At 42.5% G+C, this 21,353-nt stretch overlaps 1 protein-coding gene across 6 annotated transcripts in view; it reads left to right on the forward strand.

Moving 5' to 3' along the window:
• PEX1 (peroxisomal biogenesis factor 1) overlaps positions 1-21,353 on the forward strand; it is a 334,741-nt gene that overhangs the window by 36,561 nt on the left and 276,827 nt on the right. For 5 of the 6 annotated variants that reach the window (XM_064487572.1, XM_031454885.2, XM_064487573.1 and 2 more), the window contains 6 exons: positions 2,175-2,317; positions 2,402-2,505; positions 3,296-3,472; positions 4,575-4,805; positions 5,863-6,060; positions 6,364-6,494. In XM_064487572.1, the coding sequence (XP_064343642.1) occupies positions 2,175-2,317; positions 2,402-2,505; positions 3,296-3,472; positions 4,575-4,805; positions 5,863-6,060; positions 6,364-6,494 (984 nt within the window). Of the gene's footprint in view, positions 1-2,174; positions 2,318-2,401; positions 2,579-3,295; positions 3,473-4,574; positions 4,806-5,862; positions 6,061-6,363; positions 6,495-21,353 lie in introns of those variants that run through there. The other variant, XM_031454888.2, reaches the window with a different exon arrangement.

Here is a 21,353-nt window from a genome sequence, read left to right on the forward strand (position 1 = left end):
TTCCTGAAATGCTGCAAGTGTAATCATAAGTGGTTATTCAGAGGAATCTCAAACCATATGAAGCATAGTTACCCAGTTTATCTCTTTTATAAATTAAGATTCCATGTGGCCAACTTGGTTAAAATAGAGTATAATTATTACTGCATTTATACAAAAATACATATGAATACAGAAGCTTAAGAATGAAAATAATATTTAAGTGTGATGGGATTATAGGGAGCTCCTAAATGAAAAAGCTACTTTGTTCTATTCTAAAATTTTATTAAAAAACACGGAGTTAGAATATATATAATGTACATATATATTTTAAAGAATAATAAATTGAACTTGTATTTCCACCACCCAATTTAAGAACTAGAACATTACCAAGAAAGCATTACTACAGAGAATGTCAACCATGTATTGACAAAAGGTTCAATTTATTAGGAAGATATTACAGTTCTAAAATTATATGTATCTAATACTGTAGCTTCAAAATATTTAAGGCAGATATTTATGGAACTGGAGAAATTGAGAAATCCACCTTCATAGATTTTTTAACACAGTTTTCAATAATTAGAAAAATAAATAAATAAAAATTCAGTTTAAAAAAAAAGTAAAAACTTAGACTATTTAAACAACATAATCAGCAAGGTTGATGTAAGCATGATTGGAACATGTACCCAACAACTAGAGAATACACATTCTTTTCAAGCACACCTGGAACATTTTTGAAAATTGGCTATATGTCATGCCATACATAGCAGTTGCAGTTTCGAAGAAACAATATCATATACCCTCCATTCTCTGAAAACACAGTTAAGTTAAATTTCTCAAAGAAAGGCTAACCCCCCCATACATTTAAATATTTAAAAAACTCTTCTAAATTAATCATAGGTGAAGGAAGGGATCATAATGGAAAATAATTGGCACTGAATAATAATAAAAATCTGTTTATTAAAATTGTGGATGCTGTAAAACTTATTTCAAGGGAGAAAAGAATTATACTTATTCCAAGAAAAATTTTTTTTTCTAAGAATTTTTTAATTCTTAGAAAACAGATCAAAAGTTAATCACTAGGTATCCATCTCATGAAATTAAGAAAATACAGATATAAATGAAAAAAAAATTAAAAGGGAAATAATAAAGATAATGAAAATTAGTGAAATAGAAAACAATTCAGTAGAGAAGTTCACAAACCCAAATTTTTTTGTAAACTTGATCAGCAGGACTGATCAGGAAGAAGAAAGGAAGGTTGAATAAACAATAATAAGGATAAAAGGGATGACTATAGATATACCAGAAATGTGAAAGATAATAAGGATCTATTATTAAATATTACACTTAATGCCAATGCATTTCAAACTTGGGTGACATAGATAAAATATATTTGATCAAAATCGAGCAAAAGAAGAAACAAAATCTGAAAAGTCCCATAACCATAGGAAGAAAATGAGTCTTTCGTTAAAAATCCTTGCACAAGTCAAACATCAGACCCAGCCGGTTTCCTAAGAGAGTTTTGCCAGACGTTCAAGGAACAGGTAATTCCAGTCTGTTGTTGGCCTCAGATTTATCTTATTTGCCATACAGTTAGTAAGATATGTTGGGGGTTTTTTTTTCAATCAATGTGACATTTTGTTTTGTATTAGGGGTCATTCTCTAGACATTTAGTCCATCCTGTTACCAGAGATAGAACTTATGTTCTCTTCTTTTTAATTAAAACAAAATTAATTAATAAAAAGTTGGAGTTCAAGTTAGAAAAAAATGTATGTAAGAAAAAAATGTAGGTAACTGAAATATAGAGAGCCCTTATAAAACAATATGAAAATGTTGAGCTTGCCAATTTTAAATGAACAAAAGCCATGAGGAGACATTGCACAAAAGAAGTACAGGTGACCAGTAAGCATATGATTAAAAGTTTAGTTGCAATAAGAATCAAAGAAGCATTTCACTTACTGAATAAGGCTGTTTTTCATTTTAGTCGCTGTGCAGAAGGCATGAGTGTTCCCTGATCTCTCCAAGACTCAGTTTACTGAAAACAAGGACAATTACATATGCTTTGCCTTCCTTAAGGGTTTTTTGTGAAGAATTAAATACATAAATATATATGTGTATACAGATATATATAGGTATGTGAAATTACTTTGCAAACTCTGAACCCCTATTCAAATATGAAATATTGTTTGCTTTCCCAGAGCGCAGGCTGCAAAGCCCTGCATTCTCTTCTTTGATGAATTTGAATCCATTGCCCCTCGACGAGGCCACGATAATACAGGAGTTACAGATCGCGTAGTTAACCAGTTGCTGACTCAGTTGGATGGAGTAGAAGGCTTACAGGGTAATGACTGTAGATACAGAAATATCTTCTTATAACAAAATTTCACCAGGATTTATTAGAAAATTTTTATTTTTGTCCCCCCAGGTGTTTACGTATTGGCTGCCACTAGTCGCCCTGACTTGATTGACCCTGCCCTGCTCAGGCCTGGCCGACTAGATAAATGTGTATATTGTCCTCCTCCTGATCAGGTGACAGTTTCATATTCAGAGTCCAGAAACCCAACAAATGCTAAACTCTCCTTGTGAACGTTACTTCTGTTAGGTAATAGCAATTGTGCTTAGAAGACCAGCTTTAGGCAAAGACCTTAGTCACTTTTTCTCACAACATAAAAAGATTCTGAATTAGATACGAAACCTCTTTGGCCCAGTCATTCCATGCAAGTCTAAGAACTGGCATCTTTCAGTGGTGGCTAATTGGAAAAAAAGAGAAGGAAACCCAAAGTATTGCATGTCCACATTCCCTGTGTTCAAAGATCACACACCTCATCATCCTGACAAAAGACCGATACAGAACCAAGCATATGACTAGGAAGCATTGTCTATGCAGGTTATGTAGAGATGCGACTTTTAACTGTTTCTAGTCCTATGTTGTTCCAGCTCTTGTTCCCAAATTCAGAAAGGAATGAATGACAGAAGAAATAGACAAATGAATAGTCAAAGGTATAAAATGTGTATCATAAGTAGCTATTATTTAATTTTCCTTTTGAAACACTTTCTTGGCTGATGTGCCCAAATCTAGCGAGTTAGCACTGTCTGAATAAGAAATGATGTACACTGAATACTTTCCTTTCCACGTTCCTTCTGTTAGGGAGAAAGTTCCAAGGAGGATAGATGTAGACTAGTTGGTACATTCCTCAACTTTCCTGTAAAGCTTATTAGATATATATGTTAATATTTTTTAAAAATCGTAAGATATACTTTAAAATAATATTTAATTTTGTGTTTTATTTGTTAAATCAATTAGCTTTTCTCCCTTCAGGTGTCACGTCTTGAAATTTTAAACGTGCTCAGTGACTCTCTACCTCTGGCAGATGATGTGGACCTTCAGCACGTGGCATCAGTAACTGACTCCTTCACGGGAGCTGATCTGAAAGCTTTACTTTACAATGCCCAGTTAGAGGCGTTACATGGAAGGCTGCTGTCCTGTGGACTCCAAGTAAGTTATGTGAGGAAAGCGTTACTATGGTGTCTTATGAGTGATAGGAGCAGTTCAATGTCAAAATTTCACCCTTAAAAAAAATTTTTTTTAGACAATGTTCATAAAACTGTATAGAAATTCACCTTAAGTTGAATGTACTACAGTTGGAATATTGGTTTTGCAGAGAATTTGTAATTAATTACATGAAGAGTTTGGTGTCGTGTTTCTTTAACATCACCATACTATTGGCAAAATACGCTGGCTTGTGGAAGGGTATTATTTAAATTGGGGTATCATGAATTATATTGAGGTTTTAAATTTGTTTGTACTTTAATTTTTTTTCAATCAGCAAAGTTATTTTGAAGCTAAAAGTGTTCCAGATCTGGCCAATAGGAGCCAATTTTAAGATGGCTTCTGTGCCCTTTTGGTATGGCCTTGTCATTCTTTGATCAGTTACTTACTTCCCTATTCAGCTAGATGTTCTCAGTTTATCTTGTACTGTGTCTGTACTCCAGCCCTAGAATCAGCCTTTCCTCTAAGGATAATATTTTAATTTTTGCAGCAAATAATTTGAACTCTGCTACATTGTGGACTTTATCATTATTTTCTAGGAAGTCTTTTTCCTGTATACTCTTCTCCCCTACAATTTTTTGGAGACTGTTGCAGGGGCTAAATTCAGATACTGCCGAATTTTTGCTATTTGTTTTGGCAAGCCATTGGAGTTTTTTCTCCCCTGTTCATTAGCAGAAAATGTGTTTATTTGTAAAGCACATTATAATGTTAAATCAACCATGTTATGGAGTACTATATTATTTCAGAGTAGAAAAGTAAGAATTAGAAGACAGAGACATGAAAATAAAATCCAGAGGTCTGAGTCCTCAGTTTGTTACTTTGGGGAAGATGGTTGGCAAATTATCTACACATTCATCTTGCCTTTCCTTATTTTAATAATTAAAATTTTATGATGTGCTTCAGAACCATTATTGAATCGATACGAGCTTTTGTGAAAAATGCCTCAAGCTTCCTTGTACTGGTCTATTGGGATGCTGTCTGCGTGGTCTGTTGCTGAGTTATGGCTTCTGTAGAGCTTTACAACTGGTTGTCCTTTTGTGTGTTTTAGGATGGAGGTTCCAGCTCTGATAGTGACCTAAGTCTATCTTCAATGGTTTTTATTAACCATAGCAGTGGCTCTGACGATTCAGCTGGAGATGGAGAAAGTGGCCTAGAGCAGTCCCTTGTTTCTCTAGAGGTGTCTGAGATGCTGCCAGATGAATCAAAATTCAACGTGTACCGGCTCTACTTTGGAAGCTCTTATGAATCAGAACTTGGAAATGGAACCTCGTCTGATTTGGTACCTTGTGTAACACGTCATTGTACACTTCTGAAATAGAAAGCCGTATGTGGGTATAATTTCTATCCTAACCAGCCCCACGTAATCTTTCTGCTTGGTTGGTTCTTTAGTAAAATAGTCTTTTCTTACACTAATTAGTCATTTTCATTCCCTGTTAAGAAATGTGAGAGCTGGCAGCACGGGGGCGCCAAAAATCCAGTGCTTGTGATTCCCCTTTGCTTTCTTTCAGGTTTATCTCCTTTCATTAGTGGTTTTAAAGCATCTTTAGTAGCAGATCCATTTTATGTCAGACTCAAATTCTGTTATTGTAAAACAGTTGAGTATAATGATAAATTTGGTACAAATTTTGACAAAAAAATGTTACCTATTTGTAATACTGCTAGTGGAAAGTGTAAGCACAGTGAAAATGTTAGTAGTGATGTTTCAACAAGGAAAATGTTCAGATTAAATGTGGGCGATATCATTATTTTTCTAAGTTAAAATAGCATTCAACACATCTCAAAAAATTTAACAGTGGTTCACTGTTGCTTTATTGGTAAACATAACATTTTTACATATATTTAGTTATATTTTGGTAAATTTCCTTTATTTAGAAAATATAAAAATATATATATATAGGTTTAAAAAAATAAAACTAACCCATTTTTATTCTCAAGAATAGTAAGCTATTTAATTCCAGTCTTTGTTTTCTATTTCATACTTTATATATAGAAGTGTCCCAAACTTTAGTATAACTGTTTCCTGAAAACTGAGAATAAGACTCATTTGGGACCTCTCACTAGGGCATTATTGTGGTGGGTTTAATAGCAAAACTTTAACAAACCTTGCATTATGGCAGTTTTCACTCTATGGTTGTTCAACAATATAGATATAGATGAACCTTTATGGAATGTGAACATATTTTAAACTTGCTTAATTTCAGTTAATTAAAATGTAAGCTTACCCATGTCAAGATACTGTAACTTTTGTTTCTAATTTTATCTTTGATACATAATTTTTTTCTCTCCTGCTCTTTTCCCCTCCCTTCCTCCTCTCATTATTATACTTAACCCTGCAGAGCTCGCAATGCCTGTCAGCACCAAGTTCCATGACTCAGGATTTTCCTGGAGATCATGGGAAAGATCAGTTGTCCTCACGACCACCAGTGTTCAGAGCAGCTTCACAAGAGGGTTATCAAGAACTCACCCAGGAACAAAGAGATCAACTGAGGGCAGAGATCAGTATTATCAAAGGCAGATACCGGAGCCAAAGTGGAGTATGGCTTTTCCCTCCTCGTTACACTTGTAAAATTTTTTAAAACCTGCTTTCCTTTTTTTTTTTTTAAGTTGTTTTTCTCTTCGATATGTATTATTTTATTTCTAAATGAGCTATATTTATAAACAAGGGACTGAAAATATTGATCATTTAAATGGTTATGTGCTAACAATTTTTATTAATCTTATGAGAAATCAATGTATAAATGAGCAGTCTCCTAAAAAAAAAAAAACAGACAAGAAATGTCACTTGGATTCCGTTTTTCGTTGTATCTCGAAGTTAACTTTTTCTCCTTTTATTTAAGGAGGATGATGCCCCTACCCAACCAGCACCACTGAGAACCAGTCTAGCTATTCATCAGGCACATTTAATGACAGCACTCAGTCACACAAGGCCATCCATCAGTGAAGATGACTGGAAGAATTTTGCTGAGCTGTAAGTAACATTCTGATTCAGAAGTATACATATTATAGGTGACAGTTATTCAGACTTTAAAATTTCCTATTTAAAATCACAAATATTTCGAGTATTTAAAAGCATTTGTTTAAATACATGGCTACTAAACACCCCAAAACCTCAGGAATGTAAAGTCAAAGATGAATGTTCATTACAGATAAATTGAAATATAATCAAATGAATTGATTAAGAAATTGGTTTAATTTTGAAAGCATTAAAAGAAAATCAAAAACACAAAATGATTCCAGTATATAGTTTGCAAACATTATGAAAAATACACTTCTTCTGGTTTCAAAAAATTTACATTTTATTCTCAAGAACAGGTACATACACTAACATTTATTCACTTGTGGACCATGTTTAATACACATTTGGATATATACACATCTTATAGTTGTCTCTGTAGCAATTTAGGATCTGAGACCCGTAGAATGGGGATTCAAGGTCAGTGTTCAACTTAAGTCAACTCAAGAAATGTATTCCTGCTCTTCACAATTTACAAATCTTTCTTTTATAGTTTGGCTGTACTCTGGGATGTGCATGCATATGTATATTGGGAGGGTGGAAAACTTCTCCATTCCCTTCTAGCTTCTTTGGTTCAGTCTAATAGTTAAATTGACATAGGATGAATTAACAGGAGAAAAATTTAATTTCGTACATTCAAGATCCTTGCAAAAATGAGACTACAGGCAGTCAGAAGGTTGAGGCTTATATGCTATCCTGAGGTATGGAGAGAGGGGTGGGACTTCAAAGAAGGGGAGGGCAATTCACAGGAAGATGTGGAGGGCAGAGCTGTGAAAAACATATGCTTGCCCAGCCATGAAGGTGAGTATTATGAGATAAAAAGTTATCTATGGTAATAGCACTCTTACTGGTACAAGGCCCTTATTTAAGACACAGAGACAGAAAGAGAGAAACTAGCCGCCGCCTCCTCAATTGAAAACACAGACACACTAGCCTCAAACTCCTCCATTACATAGACAGACAATTAGATAGACACAAACTAGCTTCCTCTTCCTCCTTGATTAGATAGATTGATACATAGACACACGAGCCTCCTCCTACATATAGATACATAGCCAGATAGACAAACAGACATACCTGCGTCCAGCTTCTCCTCCATTAGATAGACAGATAAACACCCAAGCCTCCTCCACCTTCTCAAATAGAAAGACTACAAGACAGATAAACAAACTAGCCTCCTCCTCCACTATTAGATACAGATAGACACATAGACATATAGGCAAACACACTAGCCCCTCTTCCTAAACATACACACACTAGCTTTCTCCTCCATTACATAGATAAAGAGACACAGACACAAAACCATCCTGGTCCTCCATTACATGGACACACAAATAGACACACTAGCCTCTTTCATTAGACAGACACACTATCCTCCTCCTCCATTTCATAGAGATAAGACACATAAAAAAACATTATATACACACTAGCTGCCTCCTCCTCCACCATTAGATACAAAACTACATACATACATAGACAGACAAACACTAGCATCTGCGATTAGATATATAGACACACTAGCCTCTTCTCCTCCATAAAACAGACAGACACATACATAGACAGACACACTTGCCTCCTCTTCCTCTACATACGGAGAGAGATGGACACACTAGCCCTCCTCCTCCATTAGAAAGACAGATAGACACATACACCAAGCAACAGCCACACTACCGTCTCCCTTCTCCTCTATTAGACAGACAGACAGGCAGACTAGCCACCTCTTCGTCCTGTTCAGATACAGACAAAAACACACACATAGATACAAGGAAACACTAGCCTCCTTCTCATTTTTACATAACGAGAGAGAGAGAGAGAGACACACACAGATAGACACACTCGCCTCCTCATCCTGTTGAGAGAGAGAGAGAGAGAGACACACAGGTAGATACACGGAACACTAGCAACCGCCTCCTCCTCCTTCTCCATTACATAGATACACACATAGACAGACATGATAGATAGATGGATAGACAGGCACAATATCATCCTGTTCCTTCCTATTTACATAGACACACAAATAGTTATACACACACATACATACCAGACACTCTAACCGCCTCCTCTTCCTACTTAGAGTGTGCGAGAGATACATACAGATAGAAACACTAGCCGCCGCGTGTGTTTAGATACGTAGAGAGAGTGAGAGAGACACACACAGATCGATAGACACAGGAGCCTCCTCCTCTTCTTTACACAGATGGACAGGCACACTAGCCTCCTCCTCCATTTGATAGATAGGAAGACAGACAGACAACCACTAGCGTCCTCCTCCTCCTCTATCACATAGATACACACAGATAGAGAGGTAGACAGACACACTACCCCTCCACCTTCATTAGATAGACAAAATGATCAACACACGGACACTAAGACACACTAGCCTCCTCCATTAAATACGTAGATATACAGATAGATGGATAGACACACTAGCCTCCTCCTCCTCCATTAGATAGATACAGACAGACAGACACACTAGCCTGCTTAATTAGCTAGACAGACACACCAGCCGCCTCCTCTTCTTCCTCCATTAGATAGAAAGACAGACAGACACTGTGCTCCCCCAGTAGACGGATATATAGACACACTACCCTCTTCCTTCTCCTCCATTAGATACAGAGATAGACAGACACACTTCCCTCCTCTTCCTCTACATAGGGAGATATATGGACACACTAGCCCCCTCCTCCTCCTCCATTAGAAACACAGACACACACACAGACCGAGAAACAGCCACACTAGCGTCCTCCTTATCCCCTATTAGACGGACAGACAGACAGACAGACAAACTAGGCGCCTCTTCGTCCTGTTGAGATACAGAAAGAAACACACACAGAGATACAAAGACACACTAGCCTCCTCCACCTCCTGTTTCGATAGAGACAGCGAGAGATACACACAGACAGACAAACACACTAGCCTCCTCCTCATTTTTAGATAACTAGATATATATAGAGAGAGAGAGAGACACACACAGATAGACACACTAGCCTCCTCATCCAGTTGAGAGAGAGAGAGAGACACACACACACACAGGTAGACACACGGAACACTAGCCACCTCCTCCTCCTCCTTCCCCATTAGATAGATGGATAGATAGACAGACAGACAGACAGAGAGATACATAGCCAGACACTCTTGCCGCCTCCTCTTCCTGCTGAATTAGAGAGTGTGCGAGAGATACACGCAGATAGACACACTAGCCGCCGCCTCTGTTTACATACGTAGAGAGAGGGAGTGAGAGATACACACACAGATCGATAGACACAGGAGCCTCCTCCTCCTCTTGTTTAGACAGATGGACAGGCACACTAGCCTCCTCCATGAGACAGATACATAGATACACAGACACAGTAGCCTTCTCGTCATACTCCATTAGGGAGATAAATAGAAAGACGCATAGACAGACAGACACCCTAGCCTCCTCCTGCTCCATTAGGGAGACAGACAGATACTCAGACACACTAGCCTCCTCCTCCTCCTCCTGCATTAAATACATAGATAGTAGATACATAGTTAGAAACACAGACAGACTGACAGACACACTGGATTCCTGCTCCTCTGCAGAGAGATAGTTAGACAGACTAGTCTATTCCTCCTTCATTAGACAGACAGACACACTACCCTCCTCCTGCTTCTCCATTAGATAGGTGGACAGGCACACTAGCCTTTCCACTAGGGACATACAGAGACAGATACATAGATACACGGACACAGTAGCCTTCTCCTCCATTTGATAGAGGAGGAGGACGCTAGTGTGTGTTTGTCTGTCTCTCCTCCTATCTATCAGATACATACACACACAGAGATAGATAGATAGACAGACCTATAGACAGACACACTAACCCCTCCTCCGTTTGATTCATTGATAGACACGCAAGGCTCCTCCTTCATTAGATAGACAAAATGATCAACACACGGACAATTAGACACACTAGCCTCCTCCATTAAATACGTAGATATACAGATAGATGGATAGACACACTAGCCTCCTCCTCCTCCATTAGATAGATACAGACAGACAGACACACTAGCCTGCTTGATTAGCTAGACAGACACACCAGCCGCCTCCTCTTCTTCCTCCATTAGATAGAAAGACAGACAGACACTGTGCTCCCCCAGTAGACGGATATATAGACACACTAGCCCCCTCCTCCTCCTCCATTAGAAACACAGACACACACACAGACCGAAAAACAGCCACACTAGCGTCCTCCTTATCCCCTATTAGACGGACAGACAGACAGACAGACTAGCCGCCTCTTCGTCCTGTTGAGATACAGAAAGAAACACACACAGAGATACAAAGACACACTAGCCTCCTCCTCCTCCTGTTTCGATAGAGACAGCGAAAGATACACACAGACAGACAGACACACTAGCCTCCTCCTCATTTTTAGATAACTACAGACAGAGAGAGAGAGAGAGACACAGATAGACACACTAGCCTCCTCATCCTGTTGAGAGAGAGAGAGAGAGAGAGAGACACACACACACAGGTAGACACACGGAACACTAGCCACCTCCTCCTCCTCCTTCCCCATTAGATAGATGGATAGACAGACAGACAGACAGAGAGATACATAGCCAGACACTCTAGCCGCCTCCTCTTCCTGCTGAAATAGAAAGAGAGTGTGCGAGAGATACACGCAGATAGACACACTAGCCGCCGCCTCTGTTTACATACGTAGAGAGAGGGAGTGAGAGATACACACACAGATCGATAGACACAGGAGCCTCCTCCTCCTCTTGTTTAGACAGATGGACAGGCACGCTAGCCGCCTCCTCCATTTGATAGATAGGAGGACATACAGACAGACAGACACTAGCGGCCTCCTCCTCCTCTATCAGATAGATACACAGGCAAAGATAGGTAGGTAGACAGACATATAGACAAACACACTACCCTCCTCCTGCTTCTCCATTACGTAGGTGGACAGGCACAGTAGCCTCCTCCACTAGGGATATACAGAGACAGATACATAGATACACAGACACAGTAGCCTTCTCCATTTGATAGAGGAGGAGGAGGACGCTAGTGTGTGTTTGTTTGTCTGTACTCCTATCTATCAGATACATACACACACAGAGATAGACAGATAGACAGACCTATAGACAGACACACTAACCCCTCCTCCGTTTGATTCATTGATAGACACGCAAGGCTCCTCCTTCATTAGATAGACAAAATGATCAACACACGGACAATTAGACACACTAGCCTCCTCCACCTCCTGTTTCGATACAGACAGCGAGAGATACACACAGATAGACAGACACACTAGCCTCCTCCTCATTTTTAGATAACTAGAGAGAGAGAGAGAGAGACACACACAGATAGACACAGTAGCCTCCTCATCCTGTTGAGAGAGAGAGAGACACACACATACACAGGTAGACACACGGAACACTAGCCACCTCCTCCTCCTCCTTCCCCATTAGATAGATGGATAGATAGACAGACAGACAGACAGAGAGATACATAGCCAGACACTCTAGCCGCCTCCTCTTCCTGCTGAATTAGAGAGTGTGCGAGCGATACACGCAGATAGACACACTAGCCGCCGCCTCTGTTTACATACGTAGAGAGAGGGAGTGAGAGATACACACACAGATCGATAGACACAGGAGCCTCCTCCTCCTCTTGTTTAGACAGATGGACAGGCACGCTAGCCGCCTCCTCCATTATATAGAAACACAGACCGATACGTAGACATGCTAGCCGCCTCCTCCATTTGATAGATAGGAGGACAGACAGACAGACACTAGCAGCCTCCTCCTCCTCTATCAGATAGATACACATGCAGAGATAGGTAGGTAGACAGATATATAGACAGACACACTACCCTCCTCCTGCTTCTCCATTAGATAGGTGGACAGGCACACTAGTCTCCTCCACTAGCGATATACAGAGACAGATACATAGATACACAGACACAGTAGCCTTCTCGTCCTCCTCCATTAGGGAGATAAATAGAAAGACAGATAGACAGACAGACACCCTACCCTCCTCCTTCTGCTCCATTACAGAGACAGACAGATACTCAGACACACTAGCCTCCTCCTCCTCCTCCTGCATTAAATACATAGATAGTAGATACATAGTTAGAAACACAGACAGACAGACAGACACACTGGATTCCTGCTCCTCTGCAGAGAGATAGTTAGACACACTAGTCTATTCCTCCTGCATTAGACAGACAGACACACTACCCTCCTCCTGCTTCTCCTTTAGATAGGTGGACAGGCACACTAGTCTCCTCCACTAGGGACATACAGAGACAGATACATAGATACACGGACACAGTAGCCTTCTCCTCCATTTGATAGAGGAGGAGGACGCTAGTGTGTGTTTGTCTGTCTCCCCTCCTCTCTATCAGATAGATACACACACAGAGATAGACAGATAGACAGACCTATAGACAGACACACTAACCCCTCCTCCGTTTGATTCATTGATAGACACGCAAGGCTCCTCCTTCATTAGATAGACAAAATGATCAACCCACGGACAATTAGACACACTAGCCTCCTCCACCTCCTGTTTCGATAGAGACAGCGAGAGATACACACAGATAGACAGACACACTAGCCTCCTCCTCATTTTTAGATAACTAGAGAGAGAGAGAGAGAGAGAGAGAGACACACACAGATAGACACAGTAGCCTCCTCATCCTGTTGAGAGAGAGAGAGAGACAGACACACACATACGCAGGTAGACACACGGAACACTAGCCACCTCCTCCTCCTCCTTCCCCATTAGATAGATGGATAGATAGACAGACAGACAGACAGAGAGATACATAGCCAGACACTCTAGCCGCCTCCTCTTCCTGCTGAATTAGAGAGTGTGCGAGAGATACACGCAGATAGACACACTAGCCGCCGCCTCTGTTTACGTACGTAGAGAGAGGGAGTGAGAGATACACACACAGATCGATAGACACAGGAGCCTCCTCCTCCTCTTGTTTAGACAGATGGACAGGCACACTAGCCTCCTCCATGAGACAGATACATAGATACACAGACACAGTAGCCTTCTCGTCGTCCTCCATTAGGGAGATAAATAGAAAGACACATAGACAGACAGACACCCTAGCCTCCTCCTTCTGCTCCATTAGTGAGACAGACAGATACTCAGACACACTAGCCTCCTCCTCCTGCATTAAATACATAGATAGTAGATACATAGTTAGAAACACAGACAGACTGACAGACACACTGCATTCCTGCTCCTCTGCAGAGAGATAGTTAGACAGACTAGTCTATTCCTTCTTCATTAGACAGACAGACACACTACCCTCCTCCTGCTTCTCCTTTAGGTAGGTGGACAGGCACACTAGCCTCCTCCAGTAGGGATAGACAGAGACAGATACATAGATACACGGACACAATAGCCTTCTCCTCCATTTGATAGAGGAGGAGGACTCTAGTGTGTGTTTGTCTGTCTCTCCTCCTATCTATCAGATACATACACACACAGAGATAGACAGATAGACAGACCTATAGACAGACACACTAACCCCTCCTCCGTTTGATTCATTGATAGACACGCAAGGCTCCTCCTTCATTAGATAGACAAAATGATCAACCCACGGACAATTAGACACACTAGCCTCCTCCACCTCCTGTTTCGATAGAGACAGCGAGAGATACACACAGATAGACAGACACACTAGCCTCCTCCTCATTTTTAGATAACTAGAGAGAGAGAGAGAGAGAGAGAGACACACACAGATAGACACAGTAGCCTCCTCATCCTGTTGAGAGAGAGAGAGACACACACACACACAGGTAGACACACGGAACACTAGCCACCTCCTCCTCCTCCTTCCCCATTAGATAGATGGATAGACAGACAGACAGACAGACAGAGAGATACATAGCCAGACACTCTAGCCGCCTCCTCTTCCTGCTGAATTAGAGAGTGTGCGAGAGATACACGCAGAGAGACACACTAGCCGCCGCCTCTGTTTACGTACGTAGAGAGAGGGAGTGAGAGATACACACACAGATCGATAGACACAGGAGCCTCCTCCTCCTCTTGTTTAGACAGATGGACAGGCACACTAGCCTCCTCCATGAGACAGATACATAGATACACAGACACAGTAGCCTTCTCGTCGTCCTCCATTAGGGAGATAAATAGAAAGACACATAGACAGACAGACACCCTAGCCTCCTCCTTCTGCTCCATTAGTGAGACAGACAGATACTCAGACACACTAGCCTCCTCCTCCTGCATTAAATACATAGATAGTAGATACATAGTTAGAAACACAGACAGACTGACAGACACACTGCATTCCTGCTCCTCTGCAGAGAGATAGTTAGACAGACTAGTCTATTCCTTCTTCATTAGACAGACAGACACACTACCCTCCTCCTGCTTCTCCTTTAGATAGGTGGACAGGCACACTAGCCTCCTCCAGTAGGGATAGACAGAGATAGATACATAGATACACGGACACAATAGCCTTCTCCTCCATTTGATAGAGGAGGAGGACTCTAGTGTGTGTTTGTCTGTCTCTCCTCCTATCTATCAGATACATACACACACAGAGATAGACAGATAGACAGACCTATAGACAGACACACTAACCCCTCCTCCGTTTGATTCATTGATAGACACGCAAGGCTCCTCCTTCATTAGATAGACAAAATGATCAACCCACGGACAATTAGACACACTAGCCTCCTCCACCTCCTGTTTCGATAGAGACAGCGAGAGATACACACAGATAGACAGACACACTAGCCTCCTCCTCATTTTTAGATAACTAGAGAGAGAGAGAGAGAGAGAGAGACACACACAGATAGACACAGTAGCCTCCTCATCCTGTTGAGAGAGAGAGAGAGAGAGACACACACACACACAGGTAGACACACGGAACACTAGCCACCTCCTCCTCCTCCTTCCCCATTAGATAGATGGATAGACAGACAGACAGACAGAGAGATACATAGCCAGACACTCTAGCCGCCTCCTCTTCCTGCTGAATTAGAGAGTGTGCGAGAGATACACGCAGAGAGACACACTAGCCGCCGCCTCTGTTTACGTACGTAGAGAGAGGGAGTGAGAGATACACACACAGATCGATAGACACAGGAGCCTCCTCCTCCTCTTGTTTAGACAGATGGACAGGCACACTAGCCTCCTCCATGAGACAGATACATAGATACACAGACACAGTAGCCTTCTCGTCGTCCTCCATTAGGGAGATAAATAGAAAGACACATAGACAGACAGACACCCTAGCCTCCTCCTTCTGCTCCATTAGTGAGACAGACAGATACTCAGACACACTAGCCTCCTCCTCCTGCATTAAATACATAGATAGTAGATACATAGTTAGAAACACAGACAGACTGACAGACACACTGCATTCCTGCTCCTCTGCAGAGAGATAGTTAGACAGACTAGTCTATTCCTTCTTCATTAGACAGACAGACACACTACCCTCCTCCTGCTTCTCCTTTAGGTAGGTGGACAGGCACACTAGCCTCCTCCAGTAGGGATAGACAGAGATAGATACATAGATACACGGACACAATAGCCTTCTCCTCCATTTGATAGAGGAGGAGGACTCTAGTGTGTGTTTGTCTGTCTCTCCTCCTATCTATCAGATACATACACACACAGAGATAGACAGATAGACAGACCTATAGACAGACACACTAACCCCTCCTCCGTTTGATTCATTGATAGACACGCAAGGCTCCTCCTTCATTAGATAGACAAAATGATCAACCCACGGACAATTAGACACACTAGCCTCCTCCACCTCCTGTTTCGATAGAGACAGCGAGAGATACACACAGATAGACAGACACACTAGCCTCCTCCTCATTTTTAGATAACTAGAGAGAGAGAGAGAGAGAGAGAGACACACACAGATAGACACAGTAGCCTCCTCATCCTGTTGAGAGAGAGAGAGACACACACACACACAGGTAGACACACGGAACACTAGCCACCTCCTCCTCCTCCTTCCCCATTAGATAGATGGATAGACAGACAGACAGAGAGATACATAGCCAGACACTCTAGCCGCCTCCTCTTCCTGCTGAAATAGAAAGAGAGTGTGCGAGAGATACACGCAGATAGACACACTAGCCGCCGCCTCTGTTTACATACGTAGAGAGAGGGAGTGAGAGATACACACACAGATCGATAGACACAGGGGCCTCCTCCTCCTCTTGTTTAGACAGATGGACAGGCACGCTAGCCGCCTCCTCCATTACATAGAAACACACACCGATACGTAGACATGCTAGCCGCCTCCTCCATTTGATAGATAGGAGGACAGACAGACAGAAAGACACTAGTGGCCTCCTCCTCCTCTATCAGATAGATACACAGGCAGAGATAGGTAGGTAGACAGACATATAGACAGACACACTACCCTCCTCCTGCTTCTCCATTAGATAGGTGCACAGGCACACTAGTCTCCTTCACTAGGGATATACAGAGACAGATACATAGATACACAGACACAGTAGCCTTCTCGTCCTCCTCCATTAGGGAGATAAATAGAAAGACAGATAGACAGACAGACACCCTAGCCTCCTCCTTCTGCTCCATTACAGAGACAGACAGATTCTCAGACACACTACCCTCCTCCTCCTCCTCCTGCATTAAATACATAGATAGTAGATACATAGTTTTAAACACAGACAGACAGACAGACACACTGGATTCCTGCTCCTCTGCAGAGAGATAGTTATACACACTACTCTATTCCTCCTGCATTAGACAGACAGACACACTACCCTCCTCCTGCTTCTCCTTTAGATAGGTGGACAGGCACACTAGCCTCCTCCACTAGGGACATACAGAGACAGATACATAGATACACGGACACAGTAGCCTTCTCCTCCATTTGATAGAGGAGGAGGAGGACGCTAGTGTGTGTTTGTCTGTCTGTCCTCCTATCTATCAGATACATACACACACAGAGATAGACAGATAGACAGACCTATAGACAGACACACTAACCCCTCCTCCGTTTGATTCATTGATAGACACGCAAGGCTCCTCCTTCATTAGATAGACAAAATGATCAACCCACGGACAATTAGACACACTAGCCTCCTCCACCTCCTGTTTCGATAGAGACAGCGAGAGATACACACAGATAGACAGACACACTAGCCTCCTCCTCATTTTTAGATAACTAGAGAGAGAGAGAGAGAGAGAGAGAGACACACACAGATAGACACAGTAGCCTCCTCATCCTGTTGAGAGAGAGAGAGAGACAGACACACACATACGCAGGTAGACACACGGAACACTAGCCACCTCCTCCTCCTCCTTCCCCATTAGATAGATGGATAGATAGACAGACAGACAGACAGAGAGATACATAGCCAGACACTCTAGCCGCCTCCTCTTCCTGCTGAATTAGAGAGTGTGCGAGAGATACACGCAGATAGACACACTAGCCGCCGCCTCTGTTTACGTACGTAGAGAGAGGGAGTGAGAGATACACACACAGATCGATAGACACAGGAGCCTCCTCCTCCTCTTGTTTAGACAGATGGACAGGCACACTAGCCTCCTCCATGAGACAGATACATAGATACACAGACACAGTAGCCTTCTCGTCGTCCTCCATTAGGGAGATAAATAGAAAGACACATAGACAGACAGACACCCTAGCCTCCTCCTTCTGCTCCATTAGTGAGACAGACAGATACTCAGACACACTAGCCTCCTCCTCCTCCTCCTGCATTAAATACATAGATAGTAGATACATAGTTAGAAACACAGACAGACTGACAGACACACTGGATTCCTGCTCCTCTGCAGAGAGATAGTTAGACAGACTAGTCTATTCCTCCTTCATTAGACAGACAGACACACTACCCTCCTCCTGCTTCTCCATTAGATAGGTGGACAGGCACACTAGCCTTTCCACTAGGGACATACAGAGACAGATACATAGATACACGGACACAGTAGCCTTCTCCTCCATTTGATAGAGGAGGAGGACGCTAGTGTGTGTTTGTCTGTCTCTCCTCCTATCTATCAGATACATACACACACAGAGATAGATAGATAGACAGACCTATAGACAGACACACTAACCCCTCCTCCGTTTGATTCATTGATAGACACGCAAGGCTCCTCCTTCATTAGATAGACAAAATGATCAACACACGGACAATTAGACACACTAGCCTCCTCCATTAAATACGTAGATATACAGATAGATGGATAGACACACTAGCCTCCTCCTCCTCCATTAGATAGATACAGACAGACAGACACACTAGCCTGCTTGATTAGCTAGACAGACACACCAGCCGCCTCCTCTTCTTCCTCCATTAGATAGAAAGACAGACAGACACTGTGCTCCCCCAGTAGACGGATATATAGACACACTAGCCCCCTCCTCCTCCTCCATTAGAAACACAGACACACACACAGACCGAAAAACAGCCACACTAGCGTCCTCCTTATCCCCTATTAGACGGACAGACAGACAGACAGACTAGCCGCCTCTTCGTCCTGTTGAGATACAGAAAGAAACACACACAGAGATACAAAGACACACTAGCCTCCTCCTCCTCCTGTTTCGATAGAGACAGCGAAAGATACACACAGACAGACAGACACACTAGCCTCCTCCTCATTTTTAGATAACTACAGACAGAGAGAGAGAGAGAGACACAGATAGACACACTAGCCTCCTCATCCTGTTGAGAGAGAGAGAGAGAGAGAGAGACACACACACACAGGTAGACACACGGAACACTAGCCACCTCCTCCTCCTCCTTCCCCATTAGATAGATGGATAGACAGACAGACAGACAGAGAGATACATAGCCAGACACTCTAGCCGCCTCCTCTTCCTGCTGAAATAGAAAGAGAGTGTGCGAGAGATACACGCAGATAGACACACTAGCCGCCGCCTCTGTTTACATACGTAGAGAGAGGGAGTGAGAGATACACACACAGATCGATAGACACAGGAGCCTCCTCCTCCTCTTGTTTAGACAGATGGACAGGCACGCTAGCCGCCTCCTCCATTTGATAGATAGGAGGACATACAGACAGACAGACACTAGCGGCCTCCTCCTCCTCTATCAGATAGATACACAGGCAAAGATAGGTAGGTAGACAGACATATAGACAAACACACTACCCTCCTCCTGCTTCTCCATTACGTAGGTGGACAGGCACAGTAGCCTCCTCCACTAGGGATATACAGAGACAGATACATAGATACACAGACACAGTAGCCTTCTCCATTTGATAGAGGAGGAGGAGGACGCTAGTGTGTGTTTGTTTGTCTGTACTCCTATCTATCAGATACATACACACACAGAGATAGACAGATAGACAGACCTATAGACAGACACACTAACCCCTCCTCCGTTTGATTCATTGATAGACACGCAAGGCTCCTCCTTCATTAGATAGACAAAATGATCAACACACGGACAATTAGACACACTAGCCTCCTCCACCTCCTGTTTCGATACAGACAGCGAGAGATACACACAGATAGACAGACACACTAGCCTCCTCCTCATTTTTAGATAACTAGAGAGAGAGAGAGAGAGAGAGAGACACACACAGATAGACACAGTAGCCTCCTCATCCTGTTGAGAGAGAGAGAGACACACACACACACAGGTAGACACACGGAACACTAGCCACCTCCTCCTCCTCCTTCCCCATTAGATAGATGGATAGACAGACAGACAGACAGAGAGATACATAGCCAGACACTCTAGCCGCCTCCTCTTCCTGCTGAAATAGAAAGAGAGTGTGCGAGAGATACACGCAGATAGACACACTAGCCGCCGCCTCTGTTTACATACGTAGAGAGAGGGAGTGAGAGATACACACACAGATCGATAGACACAGGGGCCTCCTCCTCCTCTTGTTTAGACAGATGGACAGGCACGCTAGCCGCCTCCTCCATTACATAGAAACACACACCGATACGTAGACATGCTAGCCGCCTCCTCCATTTGATAGATAGGAGGACAGACAGACAGAAAGACACTAGTGGCCTCCTCCTCCTCTATCAGATAGATACACAGGCAGAGATAGGTAGGTAGACAGACATATAGACAGACACACTACCCTCCTCCTGCTTCTCCATTAGATAGGTGCACAGGCACACTAGTCTCCTTCACTAGGGATATACAGAGACAGATACATAGATACACAGACACAGTAGCCTTCTCGTCCTCCTCCATTAGGGAGATAAATAGAAAGACAGATAGACAGACAGACACCCTAGCCTCCTCCTTCTGCTCCATTACAGAGACAGACAGATTCTCAGACACACTACCCTCCTCCTCCTCCTCCTGCATTAAATACATAGATAGTAGATACATAGTTTTAAACACAGACAGACAGACAGACACACTGGATTCCTGCTCCTCTGCAGAGAGATAGTTATACACACTACTCTATTCCTCCTGCATTAGACAGACAGACACACTACCCTCCTCCTGCTTCTCCTTTAGATAGGTGGACAGGCACACTAGCCTCCTCCACTAGGGACATACAGAGACAGATACATAGATACACGGACACAGTAGCCTTCTCCTCCATTTGATAGAGGAGGAGGAGGACGCTAGTGTGTGTTTGTCTGTCTGTCCTCCTATCTATCAGATACATACACACACAGAGATAGACAGATAGACAGACCTATAGACAGACACACTAACCCCTCCTCCGTTTGATTCATTGATAGACACGCAAGGCTCCTCCTTCATTAGATAGACAAAATGATCAACCCACGGACAATTAGACACACTAGCCTCCTCCACCTCCTGTTTCGATAGAGACAG

This window comes from Camelus dromedarius, chromosome 7 (genome assembly GCF_036321535.1).
Source record: "Camelus dromedarius isolate mCamDro1 chromosome 7, mCamDro1.pat, whole genome shotgun sequence".
NCBI lineage: Eukaryota > Metazoa > Chordata > Mammalia > Artiodactyla > Camelidae > Camelus > Camelus dromedarius.